General features: G+C 44.9%; 1 protein-coding gene across 1 annotated transcript; it reads right to left on the reverse strand.

Annotated features, from left to right (window-relative positions):
- Window positions 1-235: 235 nt before the first annotated feature.
- LOC143839068 (hyaluronidase-4-like) lies at window positions 236-6,570 on the reverse strand. The gene is made up of 3 exons (XM_077340927.1): window positions 5,647-6,570; window positions 3,070-3,159; window positions 236-749 (listed from the first exon to the last, which is right to left on the reverse strand). The coding sequence occupies exons 1-3, from the start codon at window positions 6,568-6,570 to the stop codon at window positions 330-332; spliced, it is 1,434 nt and encodes a 477-aa protein (XP_077197042.1). The 3' UTR covers window positions 236-329.
- Between the last annotated feature and the right edge of the window lie 8,998 nt (window positions 6,571-15,568).

The raw sequence follows: 15,568 nt of genomic DNA on the forward strand, positions 1-15,568 counted from the left end.
AAGGGAGCACAGGGGTGGGGGTGGGAAGTTTATTTTTAATAAAGAATGCATGTGCCATTCTCATGCTACCACTGTGTTAACAGAGCAATGGGAAGCCACACCCAGAAGCATATACATTTTCAGAATCTTTCTGTTTACTATCAACAGACAATTATTTTCCTTGATCAAAGTTCTTCTATGCATTGATGTTCTTATCTGAAGCTTCTATCCTACACATCCTTAGTTGCACAGTAAAGAGGCAAATGATCAGGCTGTTTTATCTAATGGTTCTGAAATTCCTTCTGGCCTCTAAGTTTGCTGATAAGATAGGCCTTGAAACCACTAAGTGATTAAGTCAAACCCAAGGCCTCAGAAAGTAAATAGTTCAGGGAAAACAATTTTGTCAGAATGATTATTCCAGATGAGAGCAAAGTGGCTGAATTTTCCAGTTGCTTGCCTGAAGTTTCACCTTCCCTGCAATCAGCTCCTTTAAACCCTTGATAACAATGGCAGGTGAATTTTTCTGACATGATTTGAAGGTCTGAGTGTGAAGCTTTCCCTCTCACAGTAAATCCCTGATCTTCTGAGGCTTTGATTTGAAAGCTGTTGGGGTTTAAATGAAGGTAGTCCAAAGATTTCCAGTTCCTTCGTACACATCGCCCATTATTATGACATAGATGTCTGCTGCACACCTCCACAGCTCTGGTTACATTGATGATGTAGAAACCCAATTCAGAAGCAACAAATTGTTTCACCTTTGTACAGTTGACCTTTCAAAAAGAAGATACAATAAGACATTCCATTGTATGGAAACACAGTATACATGAACAACCAACCATCTTTGTTCATATGTCCAACCAGACCATTAAGACCTCTTCTCAAACTCTGCCTCTCTGTGCCCCCACCTGCAGGGAGTGGTGAGCAGAGCCAGGGCTTTCTCAGTGGTGACACCTTAAATTTGGAATGCCCTTGTAATAATGTATTTTCTTTGTTTTGATTCATTTAAAACATTTGTATGCCACCTTTCCACCCAAATAGGGTCTCTACTTGGCATGAAGGCCAAACATTCTCCCCAGACTGAGACATTACAACTTTTTAACTTATTTTAGGGAATACTCCTAGCTAAAGGACTAATTTTATCTATATAATTGTAGACTATTCAGTTTATTTTATGTTCATTTATGCCCTGAATTGTTTTTATTTTATTAATTGGCATAACCTGTATTTATTCGCTTGGTCTATATTTTGTTGTGATCTGCCTCAAGCAAATCTGGAGAACTATCAGGCAAATGTTAAATAAATAAAATAATAGTAAATGCCATCTGTAAAATTGCTGTTAAAATGTTCTTGCTTGGGTATTAAGATATATCCCACAGGCCCTTTTCTGGCCTTTCCTGTGGCTTGACCGAAAGTAGAAGATAGCCAGAGGAGTGTTGCTGTGGTACCGCACCTGTGAAACTCTCTTCCTCAGGAGATTTCAAATCCCCAGTCTCTCACAGTCTTCACTAGGTGGCCTTGGCCCAGTCTCATACACACATACTACCTAACCTTCCTCGCAGGCTTGTTGGGTGGGCAAAATGGAATAGAGCTAGTGAGGAAACAAGGATAGGCTTCTAAGGACAATATTGATATATTGATGCATATGTTTAACAGTAGTTGGCATTATGCTGTACTCTACTAGATGTGGAAAGGAAACCAATATCTTTCAGCAGATAAATCTTTAAAATTTCAAGACATGAGGAAGTATCTAAATCTTTTCAGGGACTTAAGCCAATTGCAGGAAGGTAATCTAAACAAATCAGATAATGGCAGGTATAATAGCTGGGGAAGAGGAGCAAAAGCTGAAGTAGTAAATGAGATGGGAGCAGTCAAAGTAAACAAGGCAAAATGCTAAAAGTGTGTCTTGACTGTAGAGAAATAATATAGACAGGAGGAAAGTTAAAATGGGCAAGGATAAGAAAAGCCAGTTAGGGGGAGCAAAGGGATGTTCTGTGGAGACTGTTTGGTCTTGCAAAGCAGTAGTGATTAACAATGTAAAAATTACATTATTCTAAATCAGTTGAAATCAATAGATTTAGGCATATACAACTGCTTAGAAAGCACTGTTAGGGGAGCTCTTGACAAAAAAAGTAGGTTTGTGACAGGGGAGTTCTGGCAGATTAGAAGAAATGTACAATTTAGGCCTAATCTCTATTTGATTATTAGTCAATCTCATTAAAAACTTGAAATCCTACTTAAAATTAAAGAGGTGAGGAGCAATCCTCAACACGAGTATTCAGAAATGAACCTCATGTTATTTAATGGGGCTTAAACCCAGGAAAGTATATTTAGAAAGGCAGCCATAAGAGCCTACCATTTAGAGGGCAGTTTCTCCTATACCCTTCCTCATTTTAGCTGGAAGTTCTCTGACAGTTATGGTCAATGTTACACAATGGACTTGTATTCCACTTTTGTCAGTTGTGGCTTCAGTCTTGATTCTTCTAACTTCTTAAAGATGCTGAGAGTTCTTTCAGAAAGCCTTTGCTCCTCACAGAGAAGTATGTTTCAGAAGAGAATAACTAGTAAATTTATGATGTGTCAATTCCAAGTGAGCAGCAACAATCTTGACCTCAAGAAGATGTTAAGATTCATCTGATTGCATGTAGATCTAACTTGCTGGGCACAGTGATCTGTGTTGGTGTTGTGGTCGGTGTTGTGGTTAAGAGCAGTGGCCTCTAATCTGGAGAACTAACTTTGATTCCCCACTTTTCTACATGCAGCCAGCTAGGTGGCCTTGGGCAAGTCACAGTTCTCACAGAGTTCTCTCAGCCTCACCTACCTCACAGGGTGTCTGTTGTGGAGAGAGGAAGGATAGGTGATTGCAAACCACTTTGGGGCTCCTTTGGGTAGTAAAAGGTAGGGTAGAAAAAAATCAGCTCTTCTTCTCTCTTTAAAACTTCCAGAGACAATGGTCTGCCTTAATAAACTGGATGAGAATGAATTAAGCTGCAAGTAAAAATGTGAAGAAATTAAAATGGAAGAGCATGTAATATAAATTCTGCCCTAGTTTTGTAAATAACATCCCAAGTTTGAATGAAAGCATTGGCTTACCTCTGATGAAGTTAAATTCATGTCTCCCCAGATAACAATCCCTGCTGCTCCCAATGCAGCACTTTCTCCAATGGTACTAACAAGATCTTGCTATAAGGAAAAAAGAAAAAACATTCCTTTGTTATGGAGTTTTTGCCACAGATTCCATTAAAATCAGGAGGTAAATAGCTAGGCAAGAATTTGAAGAGCCAAATAGATTAGGAGGGACGACTCCTGAGGGAACTAAGTTAGCATATCTATGGTAATTTTATTGATAATAAAGAACTTAGCTGTGTTCTATTTACCCTTTAGTGCAGTCATCCTCTATCTATATAATATAACATTTGAATCAGGACAAGGCAGTATGGGGAGGAGACCCACATGTTCTGCTCTACATAGTTTTCCTAAGAGAAACTCTCCCACATGAAGGGTTGCCAAAAGAGGTGGATATAAATGGTTTTAAAAATTTTATTTGTGAATTGATTTATCTACCACCCCTTTCAGACTTGCCATCTGTAAGTCTAGTCAATTTACAGTTAATAACATAACAATATGATTAATATAACAAAATTGACATACTGTTATAATTAAAACAGTATCAGCACCTATATAAATCACTGCTGGCACAGTATAAGGTAAAGAGGTGAAAATCTAGAGAGGGGGAAGGAGGCCCAGTTAGTTGTTATATGTATTTTCTGACTAACTTGCCTCAGCCAAAAGCTATAATATGGGAAATGGTGGTTTTGGCTGATAAAACCAGATATTAGCTAGTACACCTCTGGCATTGATGAGACTAGAATTATCTAGAATTCTGGAAATGACAAATAAGATTGCCAGCTGGCCACGAAAAAATATCCTGCCCCTTTATAGATGCTATGTGGAAATAGGCAATTGAACATTCTTTCAGCAAAATTTCACACAAATTGTGTTTTTTCCCCTGAGGCAGCCTTGTGAATGGAACAGTCCAAAGCTTTTGATATGGTGTTGTAATCAGGTATTCAAGTACAGTAAAAATATCTTTCTGATTTGTTCCCAAGGGGGAACTGCATTAAAAATAGATAAGACTTGAGTAGCATCTTAAAGACTTAACACAATTTTATTCCCACATCAGCTTTCAGGAACGAGAGCTCACTTCTTCAGAAGCAGTGAATGATGCAGTCACTTTCATGTAACATGAGTGCTCTTTATTCGGAACACTCTTTATGGAGTGCAAAGTTAACATACGTTCATGACAGAAACTAAAAGTCAACTAAAACAAATTACTGTGCATACCACAGCCTATTTTCCTTCACAAATGTACAAGGCAATGATAAAAAATGTTAATCAGTGGCTTGAATTAAACTTCCCTGTACATGAAAAGTATGCAGTTTTCCCACAATCCTTTCTGTGCCTTCTGAACTTCCTCCCTAGGGTCATGGGACAGTTGCAGAAGAAGAGCCATGCTGCCCCAAGTGGAGGAACAAGGGGATTAGAATGCCCGCTACCCTCATAGAATCATAGAATCATAGAATCATAGAGTTGGAAGGGGCCATACAGGCCATCTAGTCCAACCCCCTGCTCAACGCAGGATTAGCCCTAAGCATCCTAAAGCATCCAAGAAAAGTGTGTTTCCAACCTTTGCTTGAAGACTTCCAGTGAGGGGGAGCTCACCACCTCCTTAGGCAACCTATTCCACTGCTGAACTACTCTGACTGTGAAAAACTTTTTCCTGATATCTAGCCTAAATCGTTGTACTTGAAGTTTAAACCCATTACTGCGTGTCCTCTCCTCTGCAGGCAGCAGAAACAGCAACCTGTCCTCCTCCAAGTGACAACCTTTCAAATACTTAAAGAGGGCTATCATGTCCCCTCTCAACCTCCTTTTCTCCAGGCTGAACATTCCCAAGTCCCTCAACCTATCTTCATAGGGCTTGGTCCCTTGGCCCCAGATCATCTTCATCGCTCTCCTCTGTACCCTTTCAATTTTATCGACGTCCTTCTTGAAGTGAGGCCTCCAGAACTGCACACAGTACTCCAGGTGTGGTCTGACCAGTGCCGTATACAATGGGACTATGACATCTTGTGATTTTGATGTGATGCCTCTGTTGATACAGCCCAAAATGGCATTTGCCTTTTTTACCACTGCATCACACTGCCTGCTCATGTTTAGTTTACAATCCACAAGTACCCCAAGGTCTCGTTCACACACAGTGCTACCTCAGGACTGGTACACTTTCAGAAAAGGGAGGAAGAATTCCAGAGCTTTGCCCTTCCTCACTCCATTCCTCCCCCAACCCACATGGTTCCCATGATACCAGGCATGACTTAAGCAAGGCTTGGGAGGGATTGACGGGCAGGCTATATGCCATATTCCATATATAGATTGTTGTGTACAAGTACATATTTTTCTGAATTTTCAAAATTTTATATATTTGTGAGTTTATGTGACATTCTTCCTGGTAGGCTTAGGAAATTCTCCCAGTGACACTCCCAGTGATTCTCCCAGTGGCCCTGCAGTATTAATATAGGCTACTAAATCTGATGAGCTCTTGGCTGAAGTGAGATTTGAACTGAGATCTTCCTGGCTCCAATTCTAAAGCAGCAACCCAAAATGGCTTACCTCTGAAAGAAATAATAAAGGCTCATCTTTATAGCCCAGTCGGGTATATACAAAGACTGGGAGAGTATAATCATGAGATGTCATGGAGGCAATCCTCATTGACTCATTCACCCTAAACTGTGAAAAGCGCAGTATATTTTCACTGTTGCCGAAGGATTTCTTCACACCAATGGAAGGATACAGAGCAGCACTGCTGTTCCAGAGCCATGAGAGTTCATTATTCCTCAAAACCTCACTCTCTGGACAGGAGCCAGTATAGTTCTGGTCATAGAAATTATAATTGTGGCAGTCAGGGTACAAGTAGTACCCCCACAGGCCCTTAGGCCTCCTCTTAATCCCAAGCTCAATGGTCTCCTTCATGAAAGCCTTAGCACTTTGCTCAAAGGAAAGTTTTGCCAAATATTCAACGGTGTTCGCAGAAATGTTCACTTGCATTTCTGAAATTAGTTTTCTGGACTGTCGCCGGTAAATATCTTTTCTGCTCCAGTTGCGAACCCATTGCGGCCTCCAGTGTTCCCAGTCGATGACGGCTAATCCAGTGAAATCTTTATCAGGAATGTAGTAGTTGATGTCATGGCTGGCTTTCTCCAGATGGACTTGCAGACTGAAATTCTGAGGTAGGCCACCATTAACAGGCATATCCTGAGAAGTGTACCAAGGATAATATCCCAGCCTGTCGACATAAAAGATAGTCACGTTCTGTCTTCTTGCTCTAGCAAATGGACTACCAATCACATGGAACATTCTGAGGTCAATGGTAATGTTATATCTTATGGAACAATGATCAGTTGGTGCATTCCAGGCAGCTATGAAAGGCTTCCTTTGGATCACTGGTAGCTGAGTGGGCTTCAAGGCAGAAGACCAGATAAATGACATCTGTAACCAGGCTGAAAGGTGGATCTGCTGGGTAATAAATGAAAACATTTCAGTTTGTAACATGACCATGTGAAAAGCTCACGTCGTGTCTCAATTTTTCTCTCACACACATGCAAACTGTAATTTTTCTATATCTTCAAAGAAAAGAGGTATTTCTGTTATGATTAACTAAGACCTATGCTGTCCCATGGTTAGCCCTCCCACTCTGCCAAGGAAATAGCCTCACCTGCTATGTATGTGGTTAGGATGATAAGATGGGGGAGGGGAAGTGTAAGCCATTTGGATCCACATTGAGCAGAAAAGCAATGTAGAATCATAGGATCATGACTCATGAAGGGACCTCCTGGGTCATCTAGTTCAATCACCTGCACAATGCAGGAAACTCACAACTACCTCCCTACCCACACTGACCCCAATTCCATGCCCAGATGATGACAATGTTCATTGTATGTATTTCCAGCTGCATGAAGCCCCCCAAATAATGTTACTTCATTTATAAACTAAATAAAATATTTAATTTTATAAAGAAAATATATCTCCAGTCCTTATAGTTATGAAAAGATACTTGGAAACATAATGGAGATGGCAAAAGCTCTAATAATAAGACTATTGAGGCTACAATTACATTTCCACAATTTAACTTCCCAGTTTGAGTCACAATTTTGACATGTCCTCAAAAATCTGTTTCCTGATCAGTCCTTTAACTTTTTCTGGATTTTCCCTTTGGTAACATAGCCTCTTTTGAAACAACCTAACTCAGAATAGGTGTAGGTGCTCTCCTTCACCACCAAGTGTCACCAGCAGTCAGGTCTATGCCCATTTAAAACGAAAACAAAAAGCTATTTAAGGTAAGTTACAGAGAGTATTTTAACTTAGATGAATGGCTTTGTCTTAATTTGGGTTCCTGCATAGCAAACATATGCCAAATTGGCAAGGGAATGCCATTATTTAAATATAGATGGTTTGAAATGCTTGCTTTCTGAAATAGAAAACAACAATTTTCAGAACTGCCATAGTAGTTAGAGACGATTACCTGTGTTACAGTGTGAGGGTGGAGAGCTACAATCAAGCAGTGACATCAGCAGAGCTATAAATAGATTAAGCTCCAGCTATAAAGGTAAGTTGGCCTCAAAGTAAGGTGACCAGATTTTAACATTAGTAAAGCGGGACTCCATTGACCGGGCGGGGGTGTTCTTGATTTAAAAAAATTAAAAATATATAATTTCAACATAAGTACAATTTTCCAGGTGCCCCCAGGTGTCCCTCCAAAAGTGGGACAATCTGGTCACCTTACCTCAAAGGGAAGAAATCCAGCATTTTGAATTGATGATGGCATTGCAATGTGGAATTTGATTCATCTGGGAAATTCACTCAGTACAACTCAGGTTGGGGGGTGTTCGAAGAAAGGTTTTCTTCCTCTTGGGCTACAAGTGCAAGCCCATCTGCTCTCAGTTCCCTTTGTCCATTTCCATGATTTTTTCCCCACAAATGGCAAACTGCAACTGCTGCTTTGGAAGTTGACAGCCCTGGAAATAAACGGATTCTGCTATGATAGAATGAGGACTCTTAAGAATTTCCAGACAAGGAAGTGGAAAAAAATGGGAGCTGCCTGAAAGAATGCCTGCAGCATCCAGCCTACAGAAATCTCATATACCAATTTCCTTCAAAGCATTCCTATTATTTCCTTGAAATGATGCTATTTCAGAACCATCATGCATTAGGTGTTAGGAAAGCAAAACATTTAGGAACTGAATTTTCTCATTGTCTCATTTGGAGCGGCACCATGAACTGGGAACATTCAACAGAACTCCTATGTCATGAGGTTCTTTTGCTATTGTCTCCCAGAACATCAATGCATGCATGAGGCTCCTAGAATCCTTATGCATTATTCACCGCTGCAAATAATTGCAACAGGCTGGGAAACTGGATGGGTCACATTTGTCTTAGCTTTCATATTTCATGGTAACGCAGAGGAGGGAAATGGCAAGTCGTCCTTTGAAAATAATATCTTGGCACTGAAAAAAGAAACACCATGCCAGTCCGCTGGGTTTGGGGGACCATTTCAACATGTGGGTAGGGGAAGTTTCCAGCAGTGAGATCCTAAGCAGGGTTATACCCTTCAAAGCTTGTGAACTTTAGTGGACTTAGAAGGGCATAACTGTGTTTAGGACTGGACTATAGAGCAGTGGTCCCCAACCATTTTATCACCGAGGACCGGTCAATGCTTGACAATTTTACTGAGGCCCGCGGGGGGAGGGGGGGTGACCACTGCCCTAACGCTCTCTGACTCTGGTTGCTATGGTTATGTCTAAACATCCCTTCAAAATAAGATTGCCACAAAAACTAATATAGTTTTTGAGAAATGTTCTGGTATAAGATTCAGTTTGAGGAAAGGGGTCTTTTGAGGGGGGTCTTTGGAGGGGGGCTGGCATGTACAATAAGACTAATATGTTTAACTAGTAATCAAGCCCGCTGCAGGGGAATGCAGCGGGCGCTAGGTCCTTACTGTAGTCGTCGGCGCGCTGGGCGGCGGCGGCGGCGGGCTGGTCGGCGGCGGCGGGCTGGTTGGCGGTGGCGAGCTTCTTTTGTTGGCGGCGGGCTGACGTGGCGAGAGGCGCTTCGCGACTCTCACCGTGTCAGCCCGCCAGGCAGGGAACCCCCGGCAGCCGCGCTTCGCGCGACTGCCGGGGGCTCTCTCGGGCGGCGGCCTGACGTGGCGAGAGGCGCTTCGCCTCTCGCCGCGTCAGGCTGGGAGGAACTGCGAGCCGTGCTGCGCGCGGCTCACAGTTCCTGGAGCTGGGAATCGGAGGGACCAATCGGCAGGCCCAATCCGGACCCTTCCTCATCACGGACTAATCCCACCTCTACACCCCTTACCGAATTATTTAGTCCGTGGCGCCCGTGGCGCCACGGGCGGTTTAACGATAGTCCAACTCAAAATAAGCACATCCACAAACTATCCCTTCTTCTAAAATTTATGTTGAAATTTTAACTGGCCAGACGGACTTAGCCAAAGGGAAGCAGGTGTGTTTTATGTAAAAGCAACTTCCCGTTATGAATAACTTGAAATCTCTCCTAGTAGCTCATCTGGGATTTAGATTCCTTTTTAATTTACTTCTGATACATGAAATCTCAATGCTGGTGGTTCAAATGTCAATTTTGACAATCCTGTCCGGGGGATTGGAATAATAGTTTCCAGAGTGAAATGACATTCCCTGGTACCAGATAAACAGATCTCAGATTGGAATGACAGCTTTCAGAGAGAAATGGCAGTCACTGGGATCATACACACTGCCTTGGGATTGGAATTTTAAAAAAAGAGTGAAATGACAGCCCCTGGGAATCAGATGCACTCTTCCCTGAGATGGCTCAGATCATCCTGTGCATGGGGCTGGACTAGATGACCCTCGTGGAACCCCTCCAGCTCTACAGCTCTGGGTTTCCTACAGGGTGGCTCCATAAATGCTTGGGGAATTTGGGGGTATCCGTGCTTGCTGAACTCAGGAGGCCAGAGCTGAATGCAGAAGTTGCTGGTTCAAACCTGCCTGTCTCCATTTAAAGGAGAGCCGATCTTGGGAAGGGGTCCCTGGACGCCTCTCCCTCAAAGCCTGGCTCACTTTCCCCCCTTGCTCAGCCCCTGTGTGACTTTGTCTTCGGTATAAGTGGCTTCCCCAGGCCTGGGCAAGGAGGGAGGCGCAGGAGAAGCATCCGATGGGGTGGTGGGGGGGTGTTGCTCCTACCTTCCCACACACTCTCCCTCTCTCCGGAGCAGAGCAGACAGGCGTGGGGGGTGAGGAGGAGCCGGGAGCCCTCTGCCACCAACCGGCAGAGACAAAGGACGATAATATTCGGTCTTTAAGAAGCAGCGATTCAGTAAAGCTTCAACCAGTGGATCTCCCTGAAACCTTGCAGTTTTCTCTGAGGATGAGAAGCAGCTCTCAAAAGGAAACCATAAGAACAGGCAACTATTCTTCCAGTCGCCCTTTTTTCAGCTGGGCTTTAAAAAGAATTCCCTTCCCGCTCGATGTATAACTTTGCACAGATTATCTTCCCCTCGGGTTTTAGGGGAGGGGGTTACCCACTGCATAGAAGCCGGCTCGGAAGCATCAGAGAGGGCAGTGCTCGGGAAGGGGAGGAGAGCGGGAAGGGCAGGGGGCGTGAGTGAGCGAGGAGTTCCCGGGGGCTCGTTGCGTTCCCCTCTCGCCCGCGCTGTTCTTGCTCTCTGCGATCTGCCTGCGATCTGCCTTGCCTGGGCTCTGGGAGCCGCCGCCACCAAAAGAAGAGCCTGCGTTGTGTCCTGGCCCTGCTGCCGATCGCTACGCAGGTTTGGAACGCACAGCCGGCCAGGAAACAGTCGCCGAGCCAGGCTGCCCTCCTCCCACAATTGGGAGGTACGCCGTGGGCTCCGCTCCAGGGCCAAGGCCCTGTCCTGCTTCTGTCTGCGCGGCCCAAGTGTGGCAGGTGCCTTTGCACCCGCCACGGCCGCGCCTCGCTCTCCCTGCCGACCCCTGCAGCGAGCCCACGGGAGGAGGGCAGCCTGGCTCGGCGGCTGTTTCCTGGCCCGGCGCGCATTCCAAACCTGCATAGCGATTGGCAGTGGGGCCAGGACAGCGGCGGCTCCCGGAGCCCAGGCAAGGCAGATCACAGAGAGCAAGAACGGTGCGGGCGAGAGGGGAGCGCAACGCCTAGCCGAGCCCCAGGGAACTCCTCGCTCACTCGCATCCCCTCCCCGCTTGCCAGCCAACCCCCAGCCCTTCCCCCTCTCCTCCCCCTCCTGAGCGCTATTCCAGCGAGAAGCTCACCAGGCCGGAAGTGAATGAGCCGCTTCGGCCTGGCTTCTCACTGCGGGGGGGGGGCAGGGAAGAAGGAGCCGCGGCCCAGCACCAAGGCCTTCGCGGCCCAGCACCGGGCCACGGCCCGCGGGTTGGGGACCACTGCTATAGAGCTCTCAAACATCGGCGCAAATCAAAAGTATCTTCTTAAAAATGCTGCTGTTATGCAGTGCACATGATGAAAATAAGAAATAACATGTGTATGAAATATGTTAATTGTTGCTGGTGCATAAAATAAAGGCAGGTGTCAGAAATGTTCCCACAAAGATAAACTGGCTGGCAAATGAAATTAGAAATGGATTTTCTGAGGCAAACGGTTCAGTGTGGCTTGTAGGGAATTCAGTTTGGTATCCAGTTTCTAAAGATTTAATAGTCCATAGGCTACACACCTATTGATTCGACAGCTTAAAAAGACAGTAAAACAGAAGTTGGCTACATCACCAATACAATTTGGACATAAACTGCTCAAAAACAATCTCAGGCTTACATTATCAGGGGTTTCATAGGGAGTTCCAACAATAGTAGGAAAGCAGAAGAATGAAAAATCTTTTGCTAGGTGATGAGATTAATGGCCCAGGGCCTAACTGGGCCTTTTAGGACTGCTTGCCTAGCGTGCAGGGCCCAACTGGAATGACCACTAGGCTGGAATGTCTTTCTATAATTTGTATTCAACTGAAGTAGAATAGAAATGTAAATGGACACAGGAAATACAAGTCCTCAAAAGAACCTGTGTGGAGAATAATACAATTACATAGTGTTAAATACCTTCCCCTTTGAGGCTGGGAGAGACAATGTTATTATGGGTCACGCCAATAACTTGGGGTCTTCACCTGCCTATGTCATCTCACAGGGCCACCCTGCAGCTTCCAAGCCAGTCCCCATAAGCTGCTGACAAGTTAAAAAAAGCTGTTTTCATACCTTCCAACCCACTGCCCCCAGCCTCCAATGTTTACATAAGCAGTAGTGAGAAATCCTTCCTCTGTTCTTGTTCTTCTTCCTGGCCTTGGGATTAGATCAGAACATTAGTTTCTGGGAACTTCCTTCCACAAGTGTATCAAAAAACTACATTCCAAAAAGACCACAAATTGTTTTTTCCACTGTAGATCAGGCTTCCTGAATCAAAAACCATTCTGGATGCAAAAATCATTGCTATGGATGTATGGTGAGAAATGTTTGACATCAAGGCCATGGAGACATCAAGACCAACAATGGCCCATTATGCACAGCCGCTGAAACGGCGATTTCGAGTCACATTGAAAACATGGAGGGGGAAGACGCGAAGCACACCAGTTATGCACGGAACGGGGCGCGACGGCAGCAAAACCCAGAGTAACCGATTATGCACACGGCGATCCCAGCGCCGCTTCTGGTTGTGCCCTGGTCACCTGGATGCTGCACTTTCTTCCGCATTTCACTAACGCGGCTTTTTCGGCATCATGCACCGAATCTGCGGCCGGTTGCAGCCAGCTCCGTGCGTTATCGGTGATTTTAGTCACCACCATTCCACTCCGAATGTGCGTTATTCCCCCCGTGCATAATGGGTCAATGAGAATATCTTTAAATACATGAGATGTAGAAAACCAGCCAGAGAGTCTGGTGAATCAGTCCTTTGACTTATCCATCCTATACCCAAACTTGTTCATTAATGATCTGGAGTTGGAAGTTAACAGTGTGGCTAAGTTTGCAAATGACAGGAAGTTATTCAGGAGACAGTGAAAACAAGGAGGACAGTGAGTAACACCAGAGGGATCAGTCAAGGCTGGGTGAGTCAGTGTTCACATGACAAATGGGGTTCCACATGGACAAGTGCAAAGTAATGCACATTAGAGCCAAAATTCCTATCCTAACTATCAATATATATTGATGGGGTCTGAACTGATGGTGGCTGAACAGGAGAGAGACCTTGGAGTCATGGCAGATAACTCACTGAAGATGTTGACTCAGTGTACAACTGCAATTAAAAAGGCAAATGTTATGCTGGGGATTATTAGGAAGGTGATTGAAAATGAATAAGGCAGTATCATAATGTCCCTGTATAAATATATGGTGTGGCCTCATTTGGAATATTGTATACAGTTCTGGTCACCACATCTCAAAAAAGATAAAGCCTTGGCCAAAGTGCAGGAAAGGGCAACTAAAATGATTAAGGGGATGGGAAAGTCAAAGAGGTTAGGGCTTTTGAGGTTGAAGAAATGACAACTGAGGGATGACATGACAGAAGTTTATAAAATTATGCATGGGATAGAGAAGACAGAAAAAGCAGTACTTTTCTCCCTTTCTCACAAGAACTCATGGATACTCAGTTAAACTAATCAGCAATTGGCTTAGAACAGGTAAAAGGAAGTACTTCTTCACCCAGAGTGCAATTAACTCATGGAATTCACTGACTCAGGACATGATGGTGACTACAAGAATAAACAGCTTCAAGAGGGGATTGAATGGACATATGGAGCAGAGGTCCATGAATGGCTATTAGCCACAAGGTATAAATGGAACACTATGGGCCATTCTGCACCAGGATCTATGTTGCAAATTGGTTGCAGAATGAAAAAACGCCATTTTAAATAGTGGAATTTGTCGTTATGCATGCCTGCCTTTGTAGTGGAATCCAGTTGTGTTTCTATCATTTCCCACAGGTTTCCGGTCTCGGCAAAAATCGCTAGCTAGGAAGCGATATTGCCGAGCTTTGTACCGCTCCTGGCCGTCAATCAAACGAGCAGCCAATGGGCGGCCATTGTCATGCCCCCGAAAAGCCCCTTTCCCTTTAAGGTAGGTTTAAAAACACACACACATACGTTGCAACGAATCTGCGTTGTTTCGTTGCAACGGAGAGACCCATCCAGCTAGCAGGTGGTGTTTGAGCTGCCGTTTCATCATTGCCACACTCCCCCCGAGTGACCCCCCCCCTGCACAGGCGCGATTTTCAGCCGAAAATAAAGTGAAAAATAAAGGGACAATAAACCAGCAAACGGGGCTGTGTGGTGCTTGGTGACTTAAAACAGCTCTGGGGAGGGACTGCAGCCGGGGAAGCCTCGCTGGGTAAACGAAGGCTCACTGGTGCGTTGATCTCCGCTCGCTCCGAGAAAAAAAATGGCGATCACTTCGCCGGAAGATCAGAGAGAGCCAGGGGGTGGGACTTTGCAGAAACTGCAACAATGGTAACGCACAGAACTTTCCCGCTAGTGTTGCAGATTGGTTGCAAGAGTGTAGCGCTTTCCAGAGGGTGAATCCACTTTTGTGGATTTTCCTGAAAGTGCTACAACGAAGCGCTTTTTGCGGATCGGTTTCAGGAGTATGGCAGATTGTCAACGACGTTGTGCATAACCGCATTTTTGTAGCGATTTCAATTTGCCACACTGCTGCTACAAAGAATCTGTGTGGAATGGCCTTATGTCTTCAGCAGTGATACTCTGTGGAAGGGAGAGTCAGTTTCTCACTAGTGTCACTATCACAACGTTATATATGTAAACTAGCTTCAAAGCCCTTTCCAAAGAACAGGCCTTGAAAGGGTCCCCCCCCCCGCCCCGGCCAGGCAGCTTAAGGTGGCTTTGGGCCTCAGCTTGCAGCCAGATCAAGTGGGGCGGGTGGGGGCTGGGCAGCTTGTTAGCAGGCCCAGCCTAGCAGACCAAGAGGCCCTTGTTAGCAGAACCTCCACCACGACCCTTTGCCCAGGGCCCTCTCCCCTAACCTGCTGTTGGCTCCAGGCACTGAGGTGCGTCTTAGAGCAAAGAGGCTAAAGTCCAGGGACAGAGGGTGGGAGCTCATTGACTGGCCCTATTCCAACTTCGATAGGCAGACATAGTCCAACCCCCCCCCCCCCAGGCTGTTTCTCAAATATATAGAGGAACCATGGATAAGGATGGTAGACCTGATGTGACACAATGAGATGGTCACATCACACATACACCTCTCTAGCTAAACAGGTGTTTAGCAAGGAATAGAGGTTGAAACCAATAGAGAAAGCCAGATAGGTGGCACACGGATGGCCACTGGGGGCTACATCTTGGAGTGCAAGGTGAAATAGGGCCTGCAGGTCACTGTAGGGCTTTTCTGCCCCCCCTTAATTGCTTGCTTACATGTGTGTTTATTAAGTCTGATAAGTCATATTAACTAATATTAGCAACCTCAAAAGCTTATCAAAGAAGCATGTTATCCATGTCTGCCTAGTTAGGTACATTTAGTCTTCTGTACAAAATATGTGCAACGTAATGTTC

The sequence above is a fragment of the Paroedura picta genome, chromosome 5, assembly GCF_049243985.1.
Source record: "Paroedura picta isolate Pp20150507F chromosome 5, Ppicta_v3.0, whole genome shotgun sequence".
Lineage (NCBI taxonomy): Eukaryota > Metazoa > Chordata > Lepidosauria > Squamata > Gekkonidae > Paroedura > Paroedura picta.

Excerpts from the sequence above, each read along its gene's own strand:
- LOC143839068 (XM_077340927.1), bottom strand. The coding sequence starts at position 6,570 with ATGTTTTCATTTATTACCCAGCAGATCCACCTTTCAGCCTGGTTACAG. Across the intron at positions 3,160-5,646 it reads CTTTATTATTTCTTTCAGAG|CAAGATCTTGTTAGTACCAT; the intron begins GTAAGCCATTTT and ends TTTTCCTTATAG. Across the intron at positions 750-3,069 it reads TGAATTTAACTTCATCAGAG|GTCAACTGTACAAAGGTGAA; the intron begins GTAAGCCAATGC and ends TCTTTTTGAAAG.